Source organism: Dermacentor albipictus, chromosome 2 (assembly GCF_038994185.2).
Source record: "Dermacentor albipictus isolate Rhodes 1998 colony chromosome 2, USDA_Dalb.pri_finalv2, whole genome shotgun sequence".
NCBI classification, from domain to species: Eukaryota; Metazoa; Arthropoda; class Arachnida; order Ixodida; family Ixodidae; genus Dermacentor; species Dermacentor albipictus.
This window is the reverse complement of record NC_091822.1, coordinates 201,067,573-201,088,259: the sequence shown is the minus strand read 5'-3', so window position 1 is coordinate 201,088,259 and position 20,687 is coordinate 201,067,573. Positions and strand designations below refer to the sequence as shown.

The window sequence follows — 20,687 nt, the reverse complement described above, 5'->3', positions numbered from 1 at the left end:
CAGCGTCTGACCAGCCCGCGAATATCGCTCGGCAAGCTGCTTCAGTGGGGAGGGTCTAGAATGCAACAGGCGTCGCACCGTTGAGATCAATGTAGGGACTGTGCTCGCGCCATGTCCATTTGTGCTTCGACGCTGCGCAAGTTCGCGGCATCTCTTTGCATGTGTAGCACTTGCGCTTTCCCTGTGGCACAACAGGCGTCGCACTGTCGAACAATGCATGTCTACCGAAGCCTAATCACAGTCATGTCTAGCCACCGCCCTAAGCACAGCCGTCATAATTGGCTTAACAATGATTGTATACCTAAGTATAATAATTACAGCTAAATCAAAGGTTAACCAAGTAAAACCAAGACTTAACCAGGCTAAATCAAGCTTTCGCTTTGCATATCCTGGGTTAGCTGAGCTAAGCCGCAGCCAATTTATTTTCGGGCTGACCGATTTCTGGGACGTTTTCGCGGCCCCTAAGGAGTCCGAAAAATCGGATGCTGAATGCATATACAAGATGTGATCAAGCAATATGCGAAGGCGCACTCACCCTGGCCTGAGACCACCTTCCTGTCCTGCACCAAATAGGAGTGGATACAGCGGCTTAGAGTCTCGAAAGTACAGGGCTCCTGTTCTAGGTCCATAGAACTGGGCAAAAGAAAAATGCAACGAGGTGCCAAACAGAACCCCTTAAATCTGGCAAAGTGTAGCAGAGGCATCATAAAGGTCACACAGGTTGCCGAGAATTGCAATTCATGATGAGCTAGCTCTATGTACATATGGTATACAAGGTCTGTCTCCAAACTATGTGCGATATGGCTAAAAAATTTTAATTTAAAAAAATTTCAAATACATCAATGTGCATGGTCAGCTTCAAAATACTCCCCATTAGACACAATACACTGGTTCCACCTCTTCCATTGCAGGAAGCACCCTTGGAAGTGTTCAGTCAGGAGCTTCAGCCGCAATTACGTTTTCTTTTGAATTAACGTCACATCACCCACAAATTGCCACCCTCAGAGAACTAGAACTAGTCTCCATTTGGCAAACAAAAATGTCGTAGAGGGCATAATTCCCTTTTTTCAACAAATCTGGTCGCACATGGCGCACACTATCTTTCAGTCGCTTCAGGACCTTCACATGGAAAGTTGAGCCAACTGTTCAACTTTCAAGTACGAATTTGAAGTGCACAGTACCATGGCAGTGAAACACGATCAACATGACTGATTGTTGCTTTGTTGTTCTGCGCCTTTTCAGCCTTGGCTCATCTTTCATTCTTTGTTCTGCAACTTCAGCTCAATGACACATCCGTAAATCGAAATTTCATCGCCAGTGATGTCCTTTTGCAAGAATTCATTGCTGTCATTTGAAATTTTCCAATTAATGCAACATAATTTTTATAGCAACTTTTGACCACCTTGACGCAAACCTAATTCAGTTACAAAATTTCAGTCAAATCCGGTGAATGGATCACTTTTCCAAACCAAGTGCTTCTGCTATCATTTCGACAGTTGTTCGGCAGTCACTGAGCCCAAGATAACACAATGAGATGCAGAGGCATCCTGATCTTGCATCATTCTTGGGACCTTCGCAGCCTTGCCAAAAACGCTGGACCCACTTGAACACAGTCCTTTTCGCTAGGGCATCCTTTCCATAGGCCTTTTGCAACATTTGATAAGCTTCTGAACCATTCTTGGCCAATTTTGGAAGAAATTTGATATTGTACCATTGTTCCATCAGTTTATAAATCTCAGTTCCAACAAAGACTAAAAAAATGGCTGTGGCTTAGGTAAGGTTAAGCCCAGGATGCGAAGCATACTAGCCTTTATTTTAGTTGTTGAACCACTGTTTAGCCTGGTGAACTGCTGTTGCTTGGCTATATTTGGTTCGGCTAGACGAAGAAACAACTCATGCATTACTTCTTCGCCTTCAAGAGTGGAACGCGACAGCGTTCCCGTCGACCCGCCAAGGGGTGTAAGACAATGGGCTACAGGGCAGCGACTACGCGCCCCGCATTGGACGCGGTGAGCGTCGAGCAAAGCAGCGTTCGGCGCGGCAACGAAATGTGCGCCTGAGCAAGAGACGCACGCCTTAGAAACAGCGCGTTTCTAAGGCAACACCGCATTCACTAGAGGCGCTTTTGTACCGCTTTGAAGCGTTGTACTCGTGGCTCAGTGGTAGCGTCTCCGTCCCACACTCCGGAGACCCTGGTTCGATTCCCACCCAGCCCGTCTTGCAAGAGTTGAGCCAAAGCCACTTCTCCTCTGTCGAGACGTCACGGTGTCACGTGATTTCATGGTCACCGCCGCGCCTGAGGAGCTGGGTTGAGCCCTCGTAATATGCTTCGCATAAAATGAGCTACACAAAGTGCACACATAAAATTCTTCCTTGTCATACAGCAGTCTGACTTGTACTAGAGGTCAAGTGTGCCCTTCAAGTGCAGAGAGCAAGAGAGCATTGCCGACTAATCCCACTCCCATTTTACTGCTGACTCACCGCATGAGCTTTTTGGAAAGACCTCATATCCTTAAAGGGCCACTCACCAGGCCTGATTGCAAATCTTGGTTTCGCACTGGCAGTTCTAAAACACCATTAAGGGGTGTTCTGCCAAAATAATTTTTCAAATCAGTTCATTATTAGAGGCGATAAAAGTAATTAACTGTCCTGTTACCATGCCACTGGGAGGCGAGCGCCGCTGCCAACAGAGACACTTGCACCCTCTGCCTCTAGTACCTTTTCCAAGCTATATTCCTTCCCTGCCTTCTCCCACAGAAGAGCCGAGAGACGTACCGAGGCACCGATCCCAGTCCTCCTTTTCCTCTTCTTCCATTTTTTTCTCTGTGGCACATCTATAGTGGCACCGGTGCACCTTCCGCACTGGATGATTAGTCATGGTGAGTGACATAGATTGCACTGCGAACAGGCACTTGTGCTTATGGCTGACTCTCTGGCTGGAAGTGCAGTTTCCTTGAGAGGGAGAATGTGCAGTGTTTGTTCTAAAATCCGAGCTATTTTCGCCCCACTTGGTGCTGCAATACTTAGCAGACAGGGTTGTAAGTGCGTGAAGTATACTCTACTCTTGTTTGTTTAGAATGGCCAAGCATGGTGAGGGGCTCTTTATAGGAAACACCTAAATGGTAATAAAACAGACATAACAGCTACAACTGTTCAACATTTATTTGTTTTTATATATATATATATATATATATATATATATTTCGCCCATTTGGGCATTACAGTAGAGGCAGAATTGGATAACGAAAACACACGAAGTATGCACCACACATGAGAGAGCACTGAGAAAAAGAAAAGGGCATACAAATTAGCTCAGTCGGCAAAATTAGCATGTGAAAGAAAACACAGAAACTATACAATTCAATGACGGGTGAAGACATGTAAAGGGAATGTGAAACCTACCCTAGAGGTACACAACCAATAAAAGTGGGAACACAATAACGGTACTGGTAAGCAGCTAAGCCAGAACACAACAGACACTGATTATGGCAAGCAAAAACAGTAGATAACATTTGCATGGGAAGCAAATAAAAGAAATAGAAAAATGAAAAAAAAATCAAAAAGAACACACAACAAAGAAAGATATCTACAGGCTAAACTGCAATCATCAAATGGTGAGCAGCAAATTCCACAGTGTGATAGTGTGTGGAAAAAAGGATTGCTGTTATGTAGATGTGCGTGCCAAAAATCCTTTTATCTTGAAAGAGTGGTCATTGCATTTTGACAGTTAAGTTGATGGCTGCAGTATTTACCTTTATCGAGAACTGGTCGATTCAGTAAAATATTTTTTATGAATGTGACATGAAAAGGTTTTCAACGTATGGCGAGCTCGTCCCAATTCAGGCTAGATTTAATGTCAGTAATGCTGCTTGGCATAGAATATTTCCTAGTCACGAAGCATGCCACACGATTTTGAATGGCTTCGATTCTGTTAATTAGTATTTGGTTACAAGGGTCCCATATAGTACACACATATTCTAGAATAGGGCGGACATTGGTAAAACAAAGCAATTCCCTTATCGTAAGCGGTGCATGCTCAAAATTTCTTTTACTAAAATTAAGAGTGTGCCCGGCTTTAAGTGTTAAGTTATGAATGTGTTCATTTCAGGTTAGATTTCATGAAAAGGTTCCACCTAAGTACTTGGCTTTGTTCACTTCTCCGATGAATTGGCTGTTTAAGGAAAAAAAAGTACGAAGTGGTACGCATTTGCAAGTGAACCTGACACGTTTACATTTGCTATATTTAAGGGCATCTTCCATCTTTGTGACCAGGATAAAATTAAGTCCAAAACGTTTTGTAATGCTGACTGGACCGAGTGATCAGTGCACTCCCTGTATAAAACACAATCATTGGCGTAAAGTTTAATTTTATGTCTGATACCGGTACCTATGTTATTTAATTAAAAACAAAGGCACACCAAGGATGGATCCCTGTGGTACCCCAGATTTAACGAATGCCATGGATAATTCTACACCATTTATTATTACGCTTTGTGTACGACCAGTTAAAGCAGTTGTGAAGCCAATAAGAAATGTTATCCGACAAATGGAGCAAAAACAGTTTATAGAGAAGAAGATCGTGCAGTACTTTGTCAAAGGCTTTTTGGAAGTCAAGTCAAAACAGTTGATCTGTAAGCTCTTGTCGAATAAACTGAATATGTCGTGGGTAAATTCTGTTAGCTGAGTTACACAGGAATGACCAGAGCGAAAACCATGCTAAAAATTAACATGAAACTATGAGAGAAAATAATAGTGTATAGAACATGTTCGAGCGTCTTGCAACGCTAGTTAGGGATATCGGCCTGTAGTTAAAGACCTTGTCCCGTAGGCCTAATTTGTGAATGGGAAAAATGTTACCAGCTTTCCAGTCCTGAGGTAGCTCACAGTCATTCAAGGACTTTGTGAATAGTAATGTTAAGTATTTAGAAAGGATGCCAGTGTAAGGTTTGAGGATATAGTTTGGAATACTGTCAGGGTCAGGTGCAGAGCTTGTTTTTAATTTTGTGAAAAGGTTCATAATACTGTAGTCATTGATATATCATAAGAAGCCAACAAACACTGACACCAAGGACAACATAGGGGAAATTACTTGTGCCTAATAAATGAAATAATGAAATGATAAATTGATGGAAAATAAAGTGGATGAAAAAAGAACTTGCCGCAGGTGGAAACCGAACCCATAGCCTTCGCATTTCGCGTGCGATGCTCTACCAATTGAGCTACTGCGGCGCTGTTTCCCCATCCAATTTCTTGGGTATTTATGTGTCCTAGTAGAAACCTGGGAGTGTTAGCCAGCGCCACCACTCACAGACCTTGACGGCAGACGTGGAACGGCCGGCCTTTTTGCCGCAGGTGTCACGAGAACATGATCTTTTTAGGTGAAGGCAACTGGTCAGTAAACCCGCATATGCTACCTGAAGGCATCAATGTAGCCGGATTCGAGACCCTCGTTATGTAAACCTGAAGGTATCAATATAGCCGGATTCGAGACCCTCGTTATGTAACCTGAAGGCATCAATGTAGCCGGATTTGAGACCCTGTTATGTAACCTGAAGGCGTCAATGTAGCCGGATTCGAGACCCTCGTTATGTAACCTGAAGGCATCAATGTAGCCGGATTCGAGACCCTCGTTATGTAACATTAAGTCCATTAATTAAGTAATTCGTTATGCCTTCACCCAAAAAGATCACGTTCTCGTGACGCCTGTGGCAAAAAGGACATTCCACGTCCGCCACCAAGGTCTGTGAGTGGTGGTGCTGGCTAGCACTCCCAAGGTTCTACTAGGACACATAAATACCCAAGGAAGTGGATGGGGAAACAGCGCCGTGGTAGCTCAATTGGTAGGGCATCGCACGCCAAATTCGAAGGTTGTGGGTTCAGTTCCCACCTGCGGCAAGTTGTTTTTTCATCCGCATTAATTTCAATTAATTTAACGTTTCATTATTTCATTTATTAAGCACAAGTAATTTCCCCTATGTTGTCCTTGGTGTCAGTGTTTGTTGGCTTCTTATGATATGACTAATAAAAATCGGGCCCCTCGGTTAACCCCCTTTCTTGTCTTTTGTAGTCATCGATAGTAACGCTTGACACGGGATTGAACTCGTTTAATCTATACAGGCAGGTAGGGGCAGGATTGAGCGTAGAGCGACAAAAAAAAACTGAAATAAAATAATCATTCAAGCAGCTTGCTTTCTCACCATCGTCAGTTAAAGTTACATTCTCAAGCATTAAGGTGGAATCACAACTTCATCTTTGCTGTTTGTTTTTACGAGTTTCCATAATTGTTTGGGACTCTCTTTGATACATGACTCTAAGATTTAAAAAAACTGTTCTTTACCACTGAACTTTTTGAGCTGATTAGACTGCTCAACTGTTTTAGACTGACCAGGATCAGTGGTTCTGGGCTGTGTTTGAGACGCTGGTATAAGTGCTTTTTTCCACTTATAAGTGTTTTAATTTCAGTGGTAAACCACAGTTTATTTAGCCTCTGCTTATAGGAAAGAACCTTGGATGGATTGTGTAATAAATGTCGAGATCTTCTGCTTCAATATCGGCCATAGCTCAGATACAGTAGCCGTAAGGCTAAGCATAGAGAAACTGTCAAAATGCCGTTCAAGTGCATGAATTATTTTGAAGTAATTCCCTTTTTAAAAAAAATATACCTTTCTAGGCCTTGTAACTATTACATACGGTCTAGGACTTGACAATGACACATTTGTGGTCACTTATACAGGGTACGGTATATGAACAGAGTGAAGCAGACTAAGAAAATTTGTGAACAAAAGATCAAGTTTGGAAGCAGTGTTTTCGTGACGAGTAGGTAAATCAACAAACTGCAAGCAGCCATAAGTAGTAATGAGACTAAAAAGTGCATTGCACAGTGATGACTGTGAAGAAAGCACAGGTAACTTATTTGACCATTGCACCACAGATAAATTGAAATCGCCACCTATTATGAAATAATCACTTGATATATTGAATAAAATGGCAGAAAGCACACGAAAAGTTGAACAATTATTATTGAGCAGATAATAAAATGACTCAATCGTGTAATGCTCATTTCCAAGAGCTATTTGACATCTGTTGTATTTACGTCTTGTATCACCAAAAGCAAACAAAAAGCTAGTAATAGTTTGTTTTACAAGTAAAAACACATCTCATCCTCGTATTTCTGCCTTTTCGATAGCAGGTGTACCCTGCGGGGAACACCTCTGATCTCCGAGGATAGTGCTGTCCAACCAAGATTCCGTCCAGATTACAATATCGGAATCCAGAGAGGACAAAAGAGCTTCAAGTGCGTCGTTTTTATTTTTCACACTACGGTAGTTAATAAGTGTTTAACATAATCAGAACGTGTTGTATGCCATGGCCAAGGCTGACATTAGGCTGGGGAAAAACCCTGTCTCGTCTGATGCTTAGTTTCTTTTCTTTTTTTTTTTTTTTTACCCACAGAATCAGAAATGGTATCGTAAATGTAGCAACTTCCTTCAGTAAAGAGCTTGTCCAATCTTAGTTTAAATTGTGAGTTCTGTTTTTTGGCGAAGTCAATGAGCCTTCAGTGAGTTTAACAAACTGAACAAGAGAAATCCTCGCAGACAGAAACACTGGCCTCCCTCAACTTGTTGCAAGCTGCTAAAATAGCTTCTCTGTCCTTAAACAAAGAGAAACACTAATATCGGGCAGTTCTTGTCCTGCTGAGAGGAAATGAGTTGGTGGGTGCAGAAGAGGGGGTCTAGAATGTTTACTGGGAAACTTTACCGGAAAAGACGGTCTAACATGAAGTGCCAGGCAGTGTCACAGAGTTGCATGCCCGCGCCCCTCTCGAGTGGGCCGACGTTGCCACCGCAGCTGCAACGCTGCTTGCACGGCGATGAGGGAGAGCGCTCCCCATTGTCCCCGAACCCGCCCGACGTGTTGATCACGTGGGTCGCCGGAGCGCGGCGGAGGAACGAGGCGGCTCGGCAAGCCGGGAGAGCAGCTTGGAGGTCGAAGGAGCGAGGTCGTGCACCGGGGGAGAGCTGAAGATGTGGTCGGCAGGCTGAGATCTCCAGGCCGAAGCCTTCGCCGGTCGAGCGACAGACGGTGCAAGTCCGTCAGGATCTTCGGCAGCGAGGTTGCAGCAGCCCGACGCTCTTCAGATCGGGACCACGGCAAGCACGCCCCAGATAAGCCTCGTGTTCCAGGCCGCTCTCAAACTTTCCGGCGGACTGTATTTTTTCAATCGCGTTTAATCTTTCGTTTATTTAGCCATCGAGTGTTGATTTTTGCATGTTCTGTTAGTGTAATGTTTGCCGTGTTTATTGTCACGTGTATTTCCCATTTTTGTCGCGTATTTTGTTTGTTATTTCGCGAGTGTTAATAGCTCCCACGTGGTGGGCCTAGTGTCGCGCGAGTGGCGTCAGGGCGTGTGTTGTGTGACCCGCACGCCTTCCGCGAGCTAGGACCCACTACTGCAAGTTTGCATGTTTTTTTCGAGGATGTCTCGCGCATGATTTTGTTTTATTAAATTGAATGTGTGTGTTGTACGACGTCGCCTCCCGTCTCATGCCTCTGGTTCACGGTCGATCAGGCGTGGACCTTATCGCCGGTCAGAAGTCGAACCGTCAATAAACGCACGCGGGGTGGGTTTGTTGTCGCCCCATCCCCTCCGGTTCGGAGAGTGCGAACTACCCCACCGTCAATCTTTGACAGGCAGACATCTGCACATACGAGTATGCCTTCATGTCATATCTCAGTTGCAGCCAATGACTAAGTTTAAATGGGCATTCCATTTAAGGATGAATTCTACTGAACTGCCCACTATCAATGTACAGTTCCCAGCAATGACAAATTAAGACGTGCCCAGCAGTGCTGGCTGGAAGTTTCATATAGCCTATTTACAAAAGTTGGCACTTCACAGCTGCTTCTCATCCATGCAGCCTTCAGGACATGTTTGGCCGCCCACAGGTGGTGGCTAAATCAGATGCAATAGTGAGCCTTCAATTGGTACAGAATGCCGTCTTGCATTAAAGGTAATCATAAAAACAACACACTGCATAAGTGGAAATATAAGAGACCGTATTAGTGAAACCACAAGATTCTCCACAAGTGGAAAAATATCTATCAAGAAAGGGATCAGACATGAAAACACAATCTCTGCAATGCTATTCAATGCATGCTTAGAAGTATTCAAGCTATTATACTTGGAAGGCTTAGGAGTGAGGATCAATGGCTAATACTCAACAACCTTGGGTTCGCAGATGACATTGTCTTGTTCAGCAACACAGGGGATGAATTGCAACAAATAATTGAGGACCTTAACTGAGAAAGTGCAAGCATAAAGATGAAGATTAATATCCAGAAGACAAATGTAATGTTCAATAGCCTGGCAAGGAAACAAGAATTCATGATCCCCAGTCAGCCTCTAGAGTCTGTGCAGGAGTACATTCATTAAGGTCAATTACTCGCAGGGGACCCTCATCCTAAGAAGGACATTTACAGAAGAATACAAATGGGTTGGAGTACATTCGGCAGGCATTACCAAATATGAGTGGCGGCTTACCGCTACCCTTGAAAAAAAAGAGCACACAATTATTGCATTCTATTGGTACTGACATATGAGGCAGAAACTTGGAGCTTAAAACAAAGAAGCTCAAGAACATGTTACAGACCGTGCAAAAAGCGATGGAGCAAAAAATGTTAAAAGACAAGAAGAGAGCAGTGTGGATCAGAGAGCAAACGGGAGTAGCTGACATTCTAATTGACGTTAAGTGAAAAAAATGGAGCTGGGCAGGCCACGTAATGCATAGGGCAGATAACCAGTGGTCAATTAGTAACAGAATAGGTGCAAGGAAAAGGAAGCGCAGTCAAGGACAGTACAGAATCTGGCGGTGTAATAAAATTAGAAAATTTGTAGGCACAACTTGAAATCAGTTAGCGCAAGACACGGGTAATTGGAGATCGCTGGAAGAGGCCTTTGTCCTGCAGTGGATATAAAAATATTATGATGAGTATTATTAGTGGAACTAGAAGCCGTGGATCCCCTGAAACCTAGAGATTCCAAAGAATTTAGTCTTGTCATCACAATTGTAATTATTCTCATCATATTTTTACAGAGATCACAGCAGCGTACACAATGTAAAAAAACGAACAAGCGAGATGCATGCAAGCGGTCTCCAAAAATAATTCCAGCATGTGAGGCAAGCAATACAAATGCTTCTGCAGTATTGCTTTAATATGAACTGCATAGAATGATGCACATTGATTCTCCCAGTTACACAAGATATTTTGCACCTACCCATGCACCAAAGGAGGTCTCTGTCCATGAAGAACATCACAAAAATGGTAAAAGCTAATTGAAAACGTATTCTACAGGGACAGTTGGACTCTAACCAATAGCCCTGACTAGTGGTGTCACTCGGCTTCAAAGCCGAGAGAGGGAGAGAAAGGATAAGGGCTCTCTCTCTCTCTCTCTCTCTCTCTCTCTCTCTCTCTTTTTTTCTGCCACTCCCTTTTATGTCTTAACGTAGATTTTGTATAATGAATGTGAAATAATCTAAAAGGGCAATGCTCCTACTTTTGACAGTATTTCAGGATTTATTTCTGTAAAAATAAAAAGTACAATACAAGGCCATTCGACATGTCACATTCCGTAAGCGTTCTAGAAATTGTGCTACTAGACACTGCGAACTCTGAGCCCACAGTTAGCAGCTACGACATTATATATTAAAATGGCATCAAGTAATCCATGCCCTAGGCGCAGATGTTCACAACATTCAGCTACAAGCTGCAGAGAAAACAAAGGCTCAAGTGGCACAGCCGCTGCTCAGCGGCTGCACCCAGAGCAGACCGTCCTGCCTGCCATTGTCATTAGGTGCGATTCTCTTGCTGTTGAATTTATCCTCATGCTTTGTGCTATCATATATGACACAAATTTGCATTAGGAATTGAACCAACCTTCAGTCTTTCTAGAGCATAACATTTCTTTGTACGATTCTTTGCCAAATACATAGAAACACAGCACCCAGAGCACTGTGCTCCTGATACACTGCAAGTCAACATATGTCAGAATGTATGGCCCTACCAAATCCAATTAAACAAGAGGCACTGTACAAATATACTTAACCCTCTCACGCACCAATTAATTCTGTTGATTGAAATCTTCCTTTCACTGCATTTCTTACATCTTAAGAGTTATAAAAAGCATAAAGCTGTAAAATATATTTAAAATTTTGCATTCTTTAGTGAGTTTAAAGAATGTGGCCTGCATGTGAAAACTCACTACTGAAACATCAAATATGAGAACATCAACTATTTAATGTCTAGCAGGCTTCAAAACCACCTATCCAGCCACTTGAATATTATGCCAGGTGCAAAACATTGTGAAAAAAAATTCAAGAAGTTAACCTGCTACATACAACAACATACTGACACTGAGCAAGAACACCCATCAGTTTTCCTTCTCACTTGTGTTACTCAAGAATATTGCACATGTTATCCAACTTGCAGCACCATTCCAATCAGAAGCGTTTCAAGATTTACGACACATTTTAAATATCATTGCTTTCATCAATGCTTTAGCAGTTTATGCACTATCTCAGTGTACACCATTGTGTACATAGTGCCTCAAAGGTTAAGCTTAGATATTTCAATAAAATAAAAAAGTAGGCAACAAACATTGGCATGACAGCTTTCACAGCCTCAGGCATGAAACATTGAATTTTATGTTTGCTGCTTTCATATTTACAAAGCCCTTCGAAGTGGTATGCAATTTCCGCTCCAAATTCCTAGACATAGAAGTACAGGCAAAAGGTGGGTTACACCTACCTTATGCCCTGCAATGGTCAAATAGTCCACCTTCAGAACATCCACATTCACAGCCACTTTGCCAAGTGCTTGTGCAGCATCCGTGTGAAAAAGAACCTCCGGGAGGCTGTCTTTCTTTCTTTGCTGGTTGACATCTTTCAGGAGGGTCCCAATAGTCTCAACTGGCTAGAAATACAATGATGGCAGTAAAAGAAGCATCGTCACAGATAGCCAAGTAACAAAGCAGGAGGATTATTTAGGCTGTCCATAGTCGATCACTATCTCCAGAGGTTAACAGTGAAGAACAGCAAGCAGATTCAAAGTGCATGTTTTCATTCAGTCTCCGTTCTATCATGTTACCAAAAAGTTTAAGTTTCGCCCGAAAGGCGAAGCACCGATTGCGATAGCAAATTAGTAGATAGTTAGTAGTATGGATAGTTATCAGCCGTATAAACTTTTAAACATTCACTTACTAAATTAACAAGCACGATGTCACACGCGCACAGGTAAGCATGACCACATCTCACTCGATGACCGTGGAAACTTGCTGTCGAAACTTGGTGGAGTGAGGAGTCAGGGAAGCAGTGGCAAGCAAATTGACCTTCATGCATTTCTTGCTTCAAAGCGAATGAAACATCAAGAGCACAGTGCATATGCAGCTACTGGCACTACGCGCACCCTGCAAACATTGCAGATAACTTGGAAGATGAGGCCCGCATGGGCTCACACTTTGGCCACATTGCAGATTACTTCCAAGATACGGCGCCCACACGGCCACACCGTAAGCAGCAGCCGGCACAGAAAAATGCTCTCCTTCCCTCACCTCAACCCCGTGCATCACACACAATAGGAGGGGGCGTGCTTCCAGCCCTCTTTCCTCACTCGCGTACGCGAGATCGAGCCATGTTCACTGGCTCACCCTCACACGCTTTCACTCACACATACAGCATATGGCGCACAGCAATGATTTTATTGCTCTGGGACTTTACACGGAACCTCATGGCGATGCAGATGTCGATGGCAGAAATGCGCCTGGAGTGCCCATATAATTGCCATTGCAATAAAATAAAATTCAAAGTTTGTAAATTCTCTCTCCTGGCTAAAAACAACCTGTGCAAACCATTAGTTAAACGAGAACGAGGTAAAAGCAGAAGCCAATGTTTCGTCAAGTGGGCTTGTCTTTTTCAAGGCGACAAATGCTTTCCTCAACACAGTATATATACGTAAGGTTCTTCTAAAGAGGAGAGGGGGTATGGGTGGGTGAGGCAGCGAATGAGGGAGTGTTAGCGGCGAGGGTGTAAAATTGAAAAGATAGGTATAATATTCAACGTCTGCGGATAAATGTGCGGTAGTGCCGTGTGTCAGCTGGTTGACGTGTCACTGCGCGTTCCTTTTTTCGTGTAAGGGGCCTAGACAATAGGGGGAAAGGGGGTTGACTGCCTTGCTGGAGGTCAGTGAAGTATCGTCTCTCTGCAATAAAGAATGAAAGAAGCGGCAACAAATTTTGCTCGTGAGAACAAATAATAAAATGCAATAAATATTGAAATAAACAAAAAAAAGAAAGGGAAGAAATAAAGGTAAAATGAAACACTCAGCAACCCAATGAAAAATAACCAAGTTCTGCTGCCTAGAGCTTGAAATTTAGCATGACAAATAGATTCTAAAGCTCCCTTTGACATGTTTATGCCTATTGGTTGCAATATCTTGAACTTATAGATGAGCTAAGTATGATTCTCTGTATTTTTTGTCTCACGCAAAAGGGAAATTTGACTGTAGGATGTAGAGTTTAAGTTCATCAAAGTTTTGACCTGGTTGGTAAAATGCTCGGCGACGGGTTTGAGAAGCTTTTTAGCCGAGTCCGTGCGATGTCCGTTGAACCTGACGTTGATTGATTGTCATGCTGTTTCATCGATATATTGTTTCTTACAGAAGGAACATTCAAGCACATAAATCACATCGGAACTAGTGCAAGTAGGGCCAGTTTTCACTTCGTGTCTACAAATCGCGGTGCTTTTAATTTTAGTGTCACTTAGAAGGTGCCTGCAGGTTTTGCGGCTGGGGTAACAACATGCTTTCACTGCGAGGGACTGATGCGGGCTGACTTTTGCATGCACTAACATGTCTTCCAAGTTTTAGTTGCGGTGATAGGTCACCCTTGGTACCACCGGGAACGCTTTTCTTAGACGCTCGTTACTTGGTAATATTGGATGGTATTTTCGTAGGATGTTGTTTGTGTATGGGAGGGCATTAGAATATTTTGTTATAAAGGCTGATGTTCTCTCAGATTCTGGTGTAGGCTGCTTCTTAGCTAATTCCAACTGCCTCTCCTATCTTGATGTGACGTCATAAGCTCTGTCAAGAGGAACTTGTGGATAGTTTCTTTCTGCTACTGTTGCTTTAAGGTCATTTAGGTGGTGGATGTAATCGTTGTCTTCACTGCAGATTCTTCTTATTCATTTCGTTCGTCCAATGAAAATTCCTCACTAGCAGTGTCACGGGTGATGACTGCTGTATTTTAAATGTTGTTGGCTTCCAGTAAAGTGTTGTTCTGAGTTTTCCATTTTCTATGTAGACCATCGTGTTGAGGAAATTGATTTGACTGGGAGAGTGGCGAGCAGTAAATTTAATACTCGGGTGAAAGTGGTTCAAATGGCTAATTAGGTTGGTTAATGCAGTTGTGCTGTATTCCCATATTATGAATATGTAATGCAGGTAGGTGTAGGGTTTTAATGGATATGATTTTATCAGGTTTGCTTCAAGCTTTACCATGAAAATGTTGGCATACGTGGGAATGAATGGTGTTCCCCCATGCTAGTGCCAAAAGTTTGCAGGCAGTTAATAGAATAGAATTTGAAATAGTTGAGCGTGAGAACTAACCTAAGGAGGGACAGGTAAACTTCAGGAGCGTGCGCTTAGGGATTGACTGCAAGGGATTTCAATATGGTTTCAATTCCTTCACTCGTGGGTTTGTTAGTGTAATGGGCAGAAACACCAAAAGTGACTAGAACAGCACGGCCGGAAAGGATTTGGTTGGCATCAATGCCGTCGATAATTTGAGGGGAGTGGGTTTTGTGTTGAACAAAAGATGGGAGGGTGGTGGGGATGTTTGACAGGTGGCGATTTAAGAACTTGCATAGTGACTAGGTAGGTGTGTTGTTATTAGACATTAAAGACCAACCTGAGATTTCTGCTGTAAATATTTTTTCAACGATGAACTCTACATCCTACAGTGAAATTTCCATTCTGCATGAGACAGAAAATACAGAGAATCGTACCTCATCCATAAGTTCAAAACATTGCAACCAATAGGCATAAACGTTTCAAAGGGAGCTTTAGAATCTATTCGCTATGCGAAATTTCAAGCTATAGGCAGCAGCACTTGGATATTTTCATTGGGTCGCTGAGTGTTCCGTTTTTTTCTTTTCCTTCCTCCCTTTATTTTTTGTTTATTTATATATTTATTCCATTATATTTTTTTTTTTTGCCATGACCACCATATTCTGCCACTTCTTTTATTCTCTGTTGCAGAGAGACGAAAGTTCACTGACCTCCAGCAGTGCAGTCAATCCACCCTCCTCCCTCCACCTCCCACCAATCAACCCTCACGTCAAACTGCCCTCCCGTTGGTTTCCGGTATTCCATAAGCATAATTTAGTTAATCCAATGTAACTCAGTATTGATGTTTTACTGTCCCCTTAAAGGGGCCATGAAACACTTTTCTAACTAATCTTAGAATGACATCACTATTGCACCACCTCAAGAATCTCCTGCAGCACAAGTTTTTCTAATTAATCAAGCAAAAACAAAGTTACACGTGGCTGTCGGACCAAGAAGCAACCTTTCTTCTCCTTTCATTTCCACTAGCGTGCTAGAAGCTCCACAGGGGACATAGCTATGGGGCGCAAGGGAGCAATGCCTTGTCGGCCCTGCCCGAAGGTTGGGCATATCGGTGGCAACACAGCTTGTTGCAGCACGCCGTGGCGGCTACGATATCTGCACTAGGTCTTTCATCTTGGAGGCCACGTGCAGCAGACACGGCAACACGCAAGTGTCATGTGTATGCCAGCAGTGCAAAAAATGAAATGGTCTTTCTGTATTTTTGAGAGCGCAGACATATATCAGTTGGCAGTTGGCAGTTGGATCAGTTGGCAGCAGCGGTTACGGCTACGTGCACGCATACTGAACCACTTCTTTCCACCTGTACAGATCACAGCTGCAAGGAACTGCCGGCAAGAAGACTTCATCTACCCAGGCTGCGCCGCTTATCGCCCCAAGAAAAAGCATCTTGACAGTGGCCGAGTCTGCCGCCTGCCGTCTACCGCAGCGCGCCTGCGCGGGACCCCAAGCCCCTTGGTTTAAAAGCCCTGCAAGAAGCACGTTCGCATCAGTTGGCAGCAGCGGTTACGGCTACGTGCACGCATACTGAACCACTTCTTTCCGCCTGTACAGATCACAGCTGCAAGGAACTGCCGGCAAGAAGACTTCATCTACCCAGGCTGCGCCGCTTATCGCCCCAAGAAAAAGCATCTTGACAGTGGCCGAGTCTGCCGCCTGCCGTCTACCGCAGCGCGCCTGCGCGGGACCCCAAGCCCCTTGGTTTAAAAGCCCTGCAAGAAGCACGTTCGCATCAGTTGGCAGCAGCGGTTACGGCTACGTGCACGCATACTGAACCACTTCTTTCCGCCTGTACAGGTTGGTGATTTTTATGCCCCTCCTAAATAGTGGGATGCACATTCGGCCGTAGCTGCTGCTGCCACATTCCTGTTTATGCCACATTGCTGTCACATTCCTGTTACTGTTGTTTCCGTTGTTTATCTCGCGTTCTTGTTCGCTTATCTCCGTTTTGTCCCGCGCTCTGGTAGCAATGACAGGCAAGCAAGAGTTATCTAAACTTTTCGAAGAACTTAAACGCGAGTTGAAGAATGAATTTAGAGAACTGCGCGAATGCCTGGAAAGAGACTTAAGGAAAGAAATTAGAGAAATGAAGGGATTCTTGGAATTTGCGAACAAGAACTATGAGGAAATGAAAAGATCTGTGAGTGAGCTGAAAAATGAAAACTCTGATCTAAGGAACACAGTGGAGGGTCTGGAAAAGGACCGAGATGCCCTGCTCGCAAAACTCAAGGATCATGAAGTAAGGCTCATGCAAAATGACCAGCATACCAGGTGCTTCAACATAGAAATCAAAGGTGTACCAACGAAGCCAAAAGAAAACACCCTGGATATAACCAGAAAACTTGCAGGTACACACGATGTACCTTTCGAGGATTCTGATGTTGAAGTTTGCCACCGAGTTAGGACAAGCGGTAACGCTAATAGCCCTAATATTGTGGTGCAGTTCAGACACAGGGCCAAGCGCGATTCTTTCCTAGAGAAGGCAAGGAAAAAGCAGCTGACAACAGAAGATATTCAGCTGGAGCCCAGCACTCCGATTTATATCAATGAACACTTATCTCCTCCCATGAAACGCTTGTTTGGAGCGGTGAACAGCAAAAAGAAAGAACTCGGCTGGAAATATGCCTGGTATCGTAATGGCAAGATTTTTGCCCGGAAATCAGACGGCAGCCCCATTGTCCCCATTTGCCATCTTGATGACTTGCAGAAGATGACGTAGGAACAACAGTTGGGTCCATTTTTTTTCTGGTAGCTTCTTATCTAAAATATGGGTTATGTACCATCCGAGGTAAAGGATCTTATATCAGATAAGCAACCAGCAATGACATTTTTTCATCAAAATGTTCGATCGCTCGCAAATAAGACTGATGAACTTACCATGTTAATACACAGCTTCGGAATACCGATTACTGTCATAATGTTAACCGAAACGTGGTTAACGCCCACATCACAATTGTTCCAGCTATCTGGTTATCAGTCGTTCTTCTGTAGTCGACAGGATAAGCGAGGGGGCGGTGTAGCGCTTTTGCTCAAAGATAATATTTTTGCTGAACCAGTCGACGAGTTCACTGGTATAACTACCGATTATGAGGTACTGACACTACAAAGCCATACAAACTTGTTCTCTGTTGTGTACAGACCACCATCAGGTGATGCGACCCGCTTTCTTGCTTTCGTTGAAAAGCTTTTTAGTTATGCAACAGAAGAAAAAAATGAATCTTGTTTTAGGTGGTGACGTCAATATAAACATGCTGTCATCTTCTCCGCTGCAAAATGATTTCCAGACTCTAATTACAACTTGCGGTTTTTCAAATACAATTTCTACAGCAACACGCATCACTGTTGACAGCGCCTCCTTATTAGATGTGTTCATATCAAATATAAATATTCATTCATTAGAGGCCGACGTTCTGTACACTGATATCAGTGACCATCTAGGCATTATTCTGCTAGTGAGTAAAATCAATCGTGTGACTCAAAAAACTAAGGAACCAGTCTACATTCAGTCAATTACGCCATCTAATCTGGAGGCTTTTCGCCATGCCATTGCTCAGCAAACTTGGGACAGTGTTTATTGTGCACAAGACAGCGACTCTGCATATTCCGTTTTTATTAATATTTTTAAACCGTTGTATGATACGCATTTTCCATGCAAAAAAATTACGAGGCCACCTAAAGCGCGGAAACCTTGGCTGACCCCTGAGCTTCTTGACATGATTAAACAAAAACATGTTTTATATGCCAAATTTGTGAAATCTAGGGATGAAGCCTTGCTTAAGGCGTTTAAGAAATACAGAAACAGTTTAACAAATAAACTTAGAACTGCCAAAGATGCTTATTTTTTAGGAATATTTAGTGACCCTGCTAATCAACGAAGTGATGTACTTTGGCGCAAATTGAATGCCTTGTTACAGCCTAACTCTTACTCAGCTATTCCTGATATATTGGAACATGATGGGCAACAAATTTCTGGAGACGCAGTACCAAATGCATTTAATGAAGTCTTTACTCTAGCACCGCAACAGGACCTTGAACAAAGCCTAACTAACCACGCTCAGTTTCTACCAGTAAACAGGAATGGAGCATCGCTTTTCCTTGCTCCAACTACTTCTCCTGAAGTTTTTTCGTCTATTAGAGCTACAAGCAACAGCAAGTCACTAGACGCCGACGGTATCCAGATTCGCCCTATAAAGTATGTGCTTGATATTATAAGCCCTATTCTAGCCCATGTTTATAACTTAATATTATCAACAGGTGCCTTTCCTAAGAGAATGCAAATTACCCGCGTTGTTCCCGTTTTCAAGCGCGGTGATAAAACAGCATTAAATAATTATCGGCCTATATCAATAATTCCAGTATTTTCTAAGGGTATTGAGAAAATAATGCATGCGCGATTACTCTCATTCTTTAACCGTCACCATTTGATTGCAGACTTTCAACATGGTTTTAGAAAGCACCGCTCTACGGAAACAGCCCTCCTGAGCCAAAAAGAAATAATTTTAGATGCATTCAGCCGGAAGCATATGGCACTAGGCATATACATAGATTTCTCTAAGGCTTTTGATTTAATTAATCATTCCATCCTTCTTAACAAATTAGAAATGTATGGTGTACGTGGAACCGCCCACTCGCTTATGACATCTTATCTGTCCCACAGATCACAGTTCGTAGATGCTAGTAACACAATATCTTCAAGGAAGCCAGTTATCACTGGTGTGCCGCAAGGCAGCATTTTGGGCCCACTTTTATTTTTGATTTATATAAACGACATTGTACGCTGTACAGATAACGCTACATTCGTTTCGTATGCCGACGACACAACCGTTTTTATTACAGGCAACGTGGAAACAGATATAGAAATAAAGGCTAATAAGACACTGTCTGACTTAGAGCGGTGGTTCGTGATAAACTGCTTAAAAATCAACCCTAAGAAAACAAAAGTTATCTTGTACGCGCCTAGAGGAAAGTTGTTGACAACTAATATGAATTTGTGTCTGGGCAGTGAGCAGTTAGAGATAGTGGATTGCGTTAATATCCTTGGGGTGCGTTTTACAAAGCACCTAACCTGGAATGAGCATGTTGATCATCTGCAATCTAAATTGTCATCTGCCATTGGTGTTATTGCTCGTCTGCGTCGCTTACTCCCGACCAAGGTAAAAATTATGCTGTACAATGCTCTGGTGGTATCTGTCATGCAGTACTGCGTCATGGTGTGGGGTACAACTGGTGTGACAAACTTGCACAAACTACATTTGCTACAAAAAAGAGTTGTGCGTTACATAGCTGATGTCCATTATACGCATTCCACAAAATCACTTTTTTCTAAATATGAAATTCTTCCTGTATTTTGTTTTTACAATTATAGGTTGATGTTGTGCTACAAAGATTTCGTAAAATTTGGCATTGATGATACAATTCATCTGGCAAAACTTCGGGAAAATACAAATATTCTACAGACCCGACATAAAGAAATGTGGTTCGTACCTACCCCAAGAACCTCTTATGATGAGCAATCTTTATCCTATACATTACCTTCGCTTTTAAACCTATTAGACTGACAAAATTTTGATCCCTCCAGAAACCGAAACTCTCGCATTAAACGTTTTTGTCAACTTATTTATTTGCAAGACTAGACATTGCCTTCTCCTAATTTTGTTTTCCACTGTTATTTATGAGTGTTGATTATTTCTTGCCGTCTTGTTTCACTCTGTATTACCCGTTACATTGTGATGCTTTTTTTGTTCATTTCTTGTGTATGACTGGCTGTCATCTTGCTGTTATGCCAACTTACAAGGGGTCGGGACCTCGTCAAGCTGTCCAAGCTTTTAGTCCTGTACTCCTCCTTCTTTAAGGAAATAAAATGATTGATTGATTGATTGATATTTTTCATTTATTTAACTCAAAGAAACAATAATTGTATTACTCGGAATGTTCTCGCAATCACAAAGTCAGCCAATAGCTGTTGTGGGTTTAGCTGCTTGCAATGACGCTGCATAATGACATTGTTG

At 42.8% G+C, this 20,687-nt stretch overlaps 1 protein-coding gene and 1 non-coding gene across 10 annotated transcripts in view; one reads left to right on the top strand and one right to left on the bottom strand.

The window, feature by feature from the left end:
* Positions 1 to 20,687, bottom strand: part of LOC135904556 (selenocysteine lyase-like) — a 138,775-nt gene that overhangs the window by 55,496 nt on the left and 62,592 nt on the right. For all 9 annotated transcript variants that reach the window (XM_065435411.2, XM_065435409.2, XM_065435412.2 and 6 more), the window contains 2 exons: positions 11,806 to 11,970; positions 536 to 633 (listed from right to left, as the gene is read on the bottom strand). In XM_065435411.2, coding sequence (XP_065291483.1) covers positions 536 to 633; positions 11,806 to 11,970 — 263 coding nt within the window. The remainder of the gene's footprint in view (positions 1 to 535; positions 634 to 11,805; positions 11,971 to 20,687) is intronic.
* On the top strand, positions 5,823 to 5,895 carry TRNAW-CCA (transfer RNA tryptophan (anticodon CCA)). The gene has a single exon. It is a non-coding gene; the product is annotated as a tRNA-Trp (tRNA).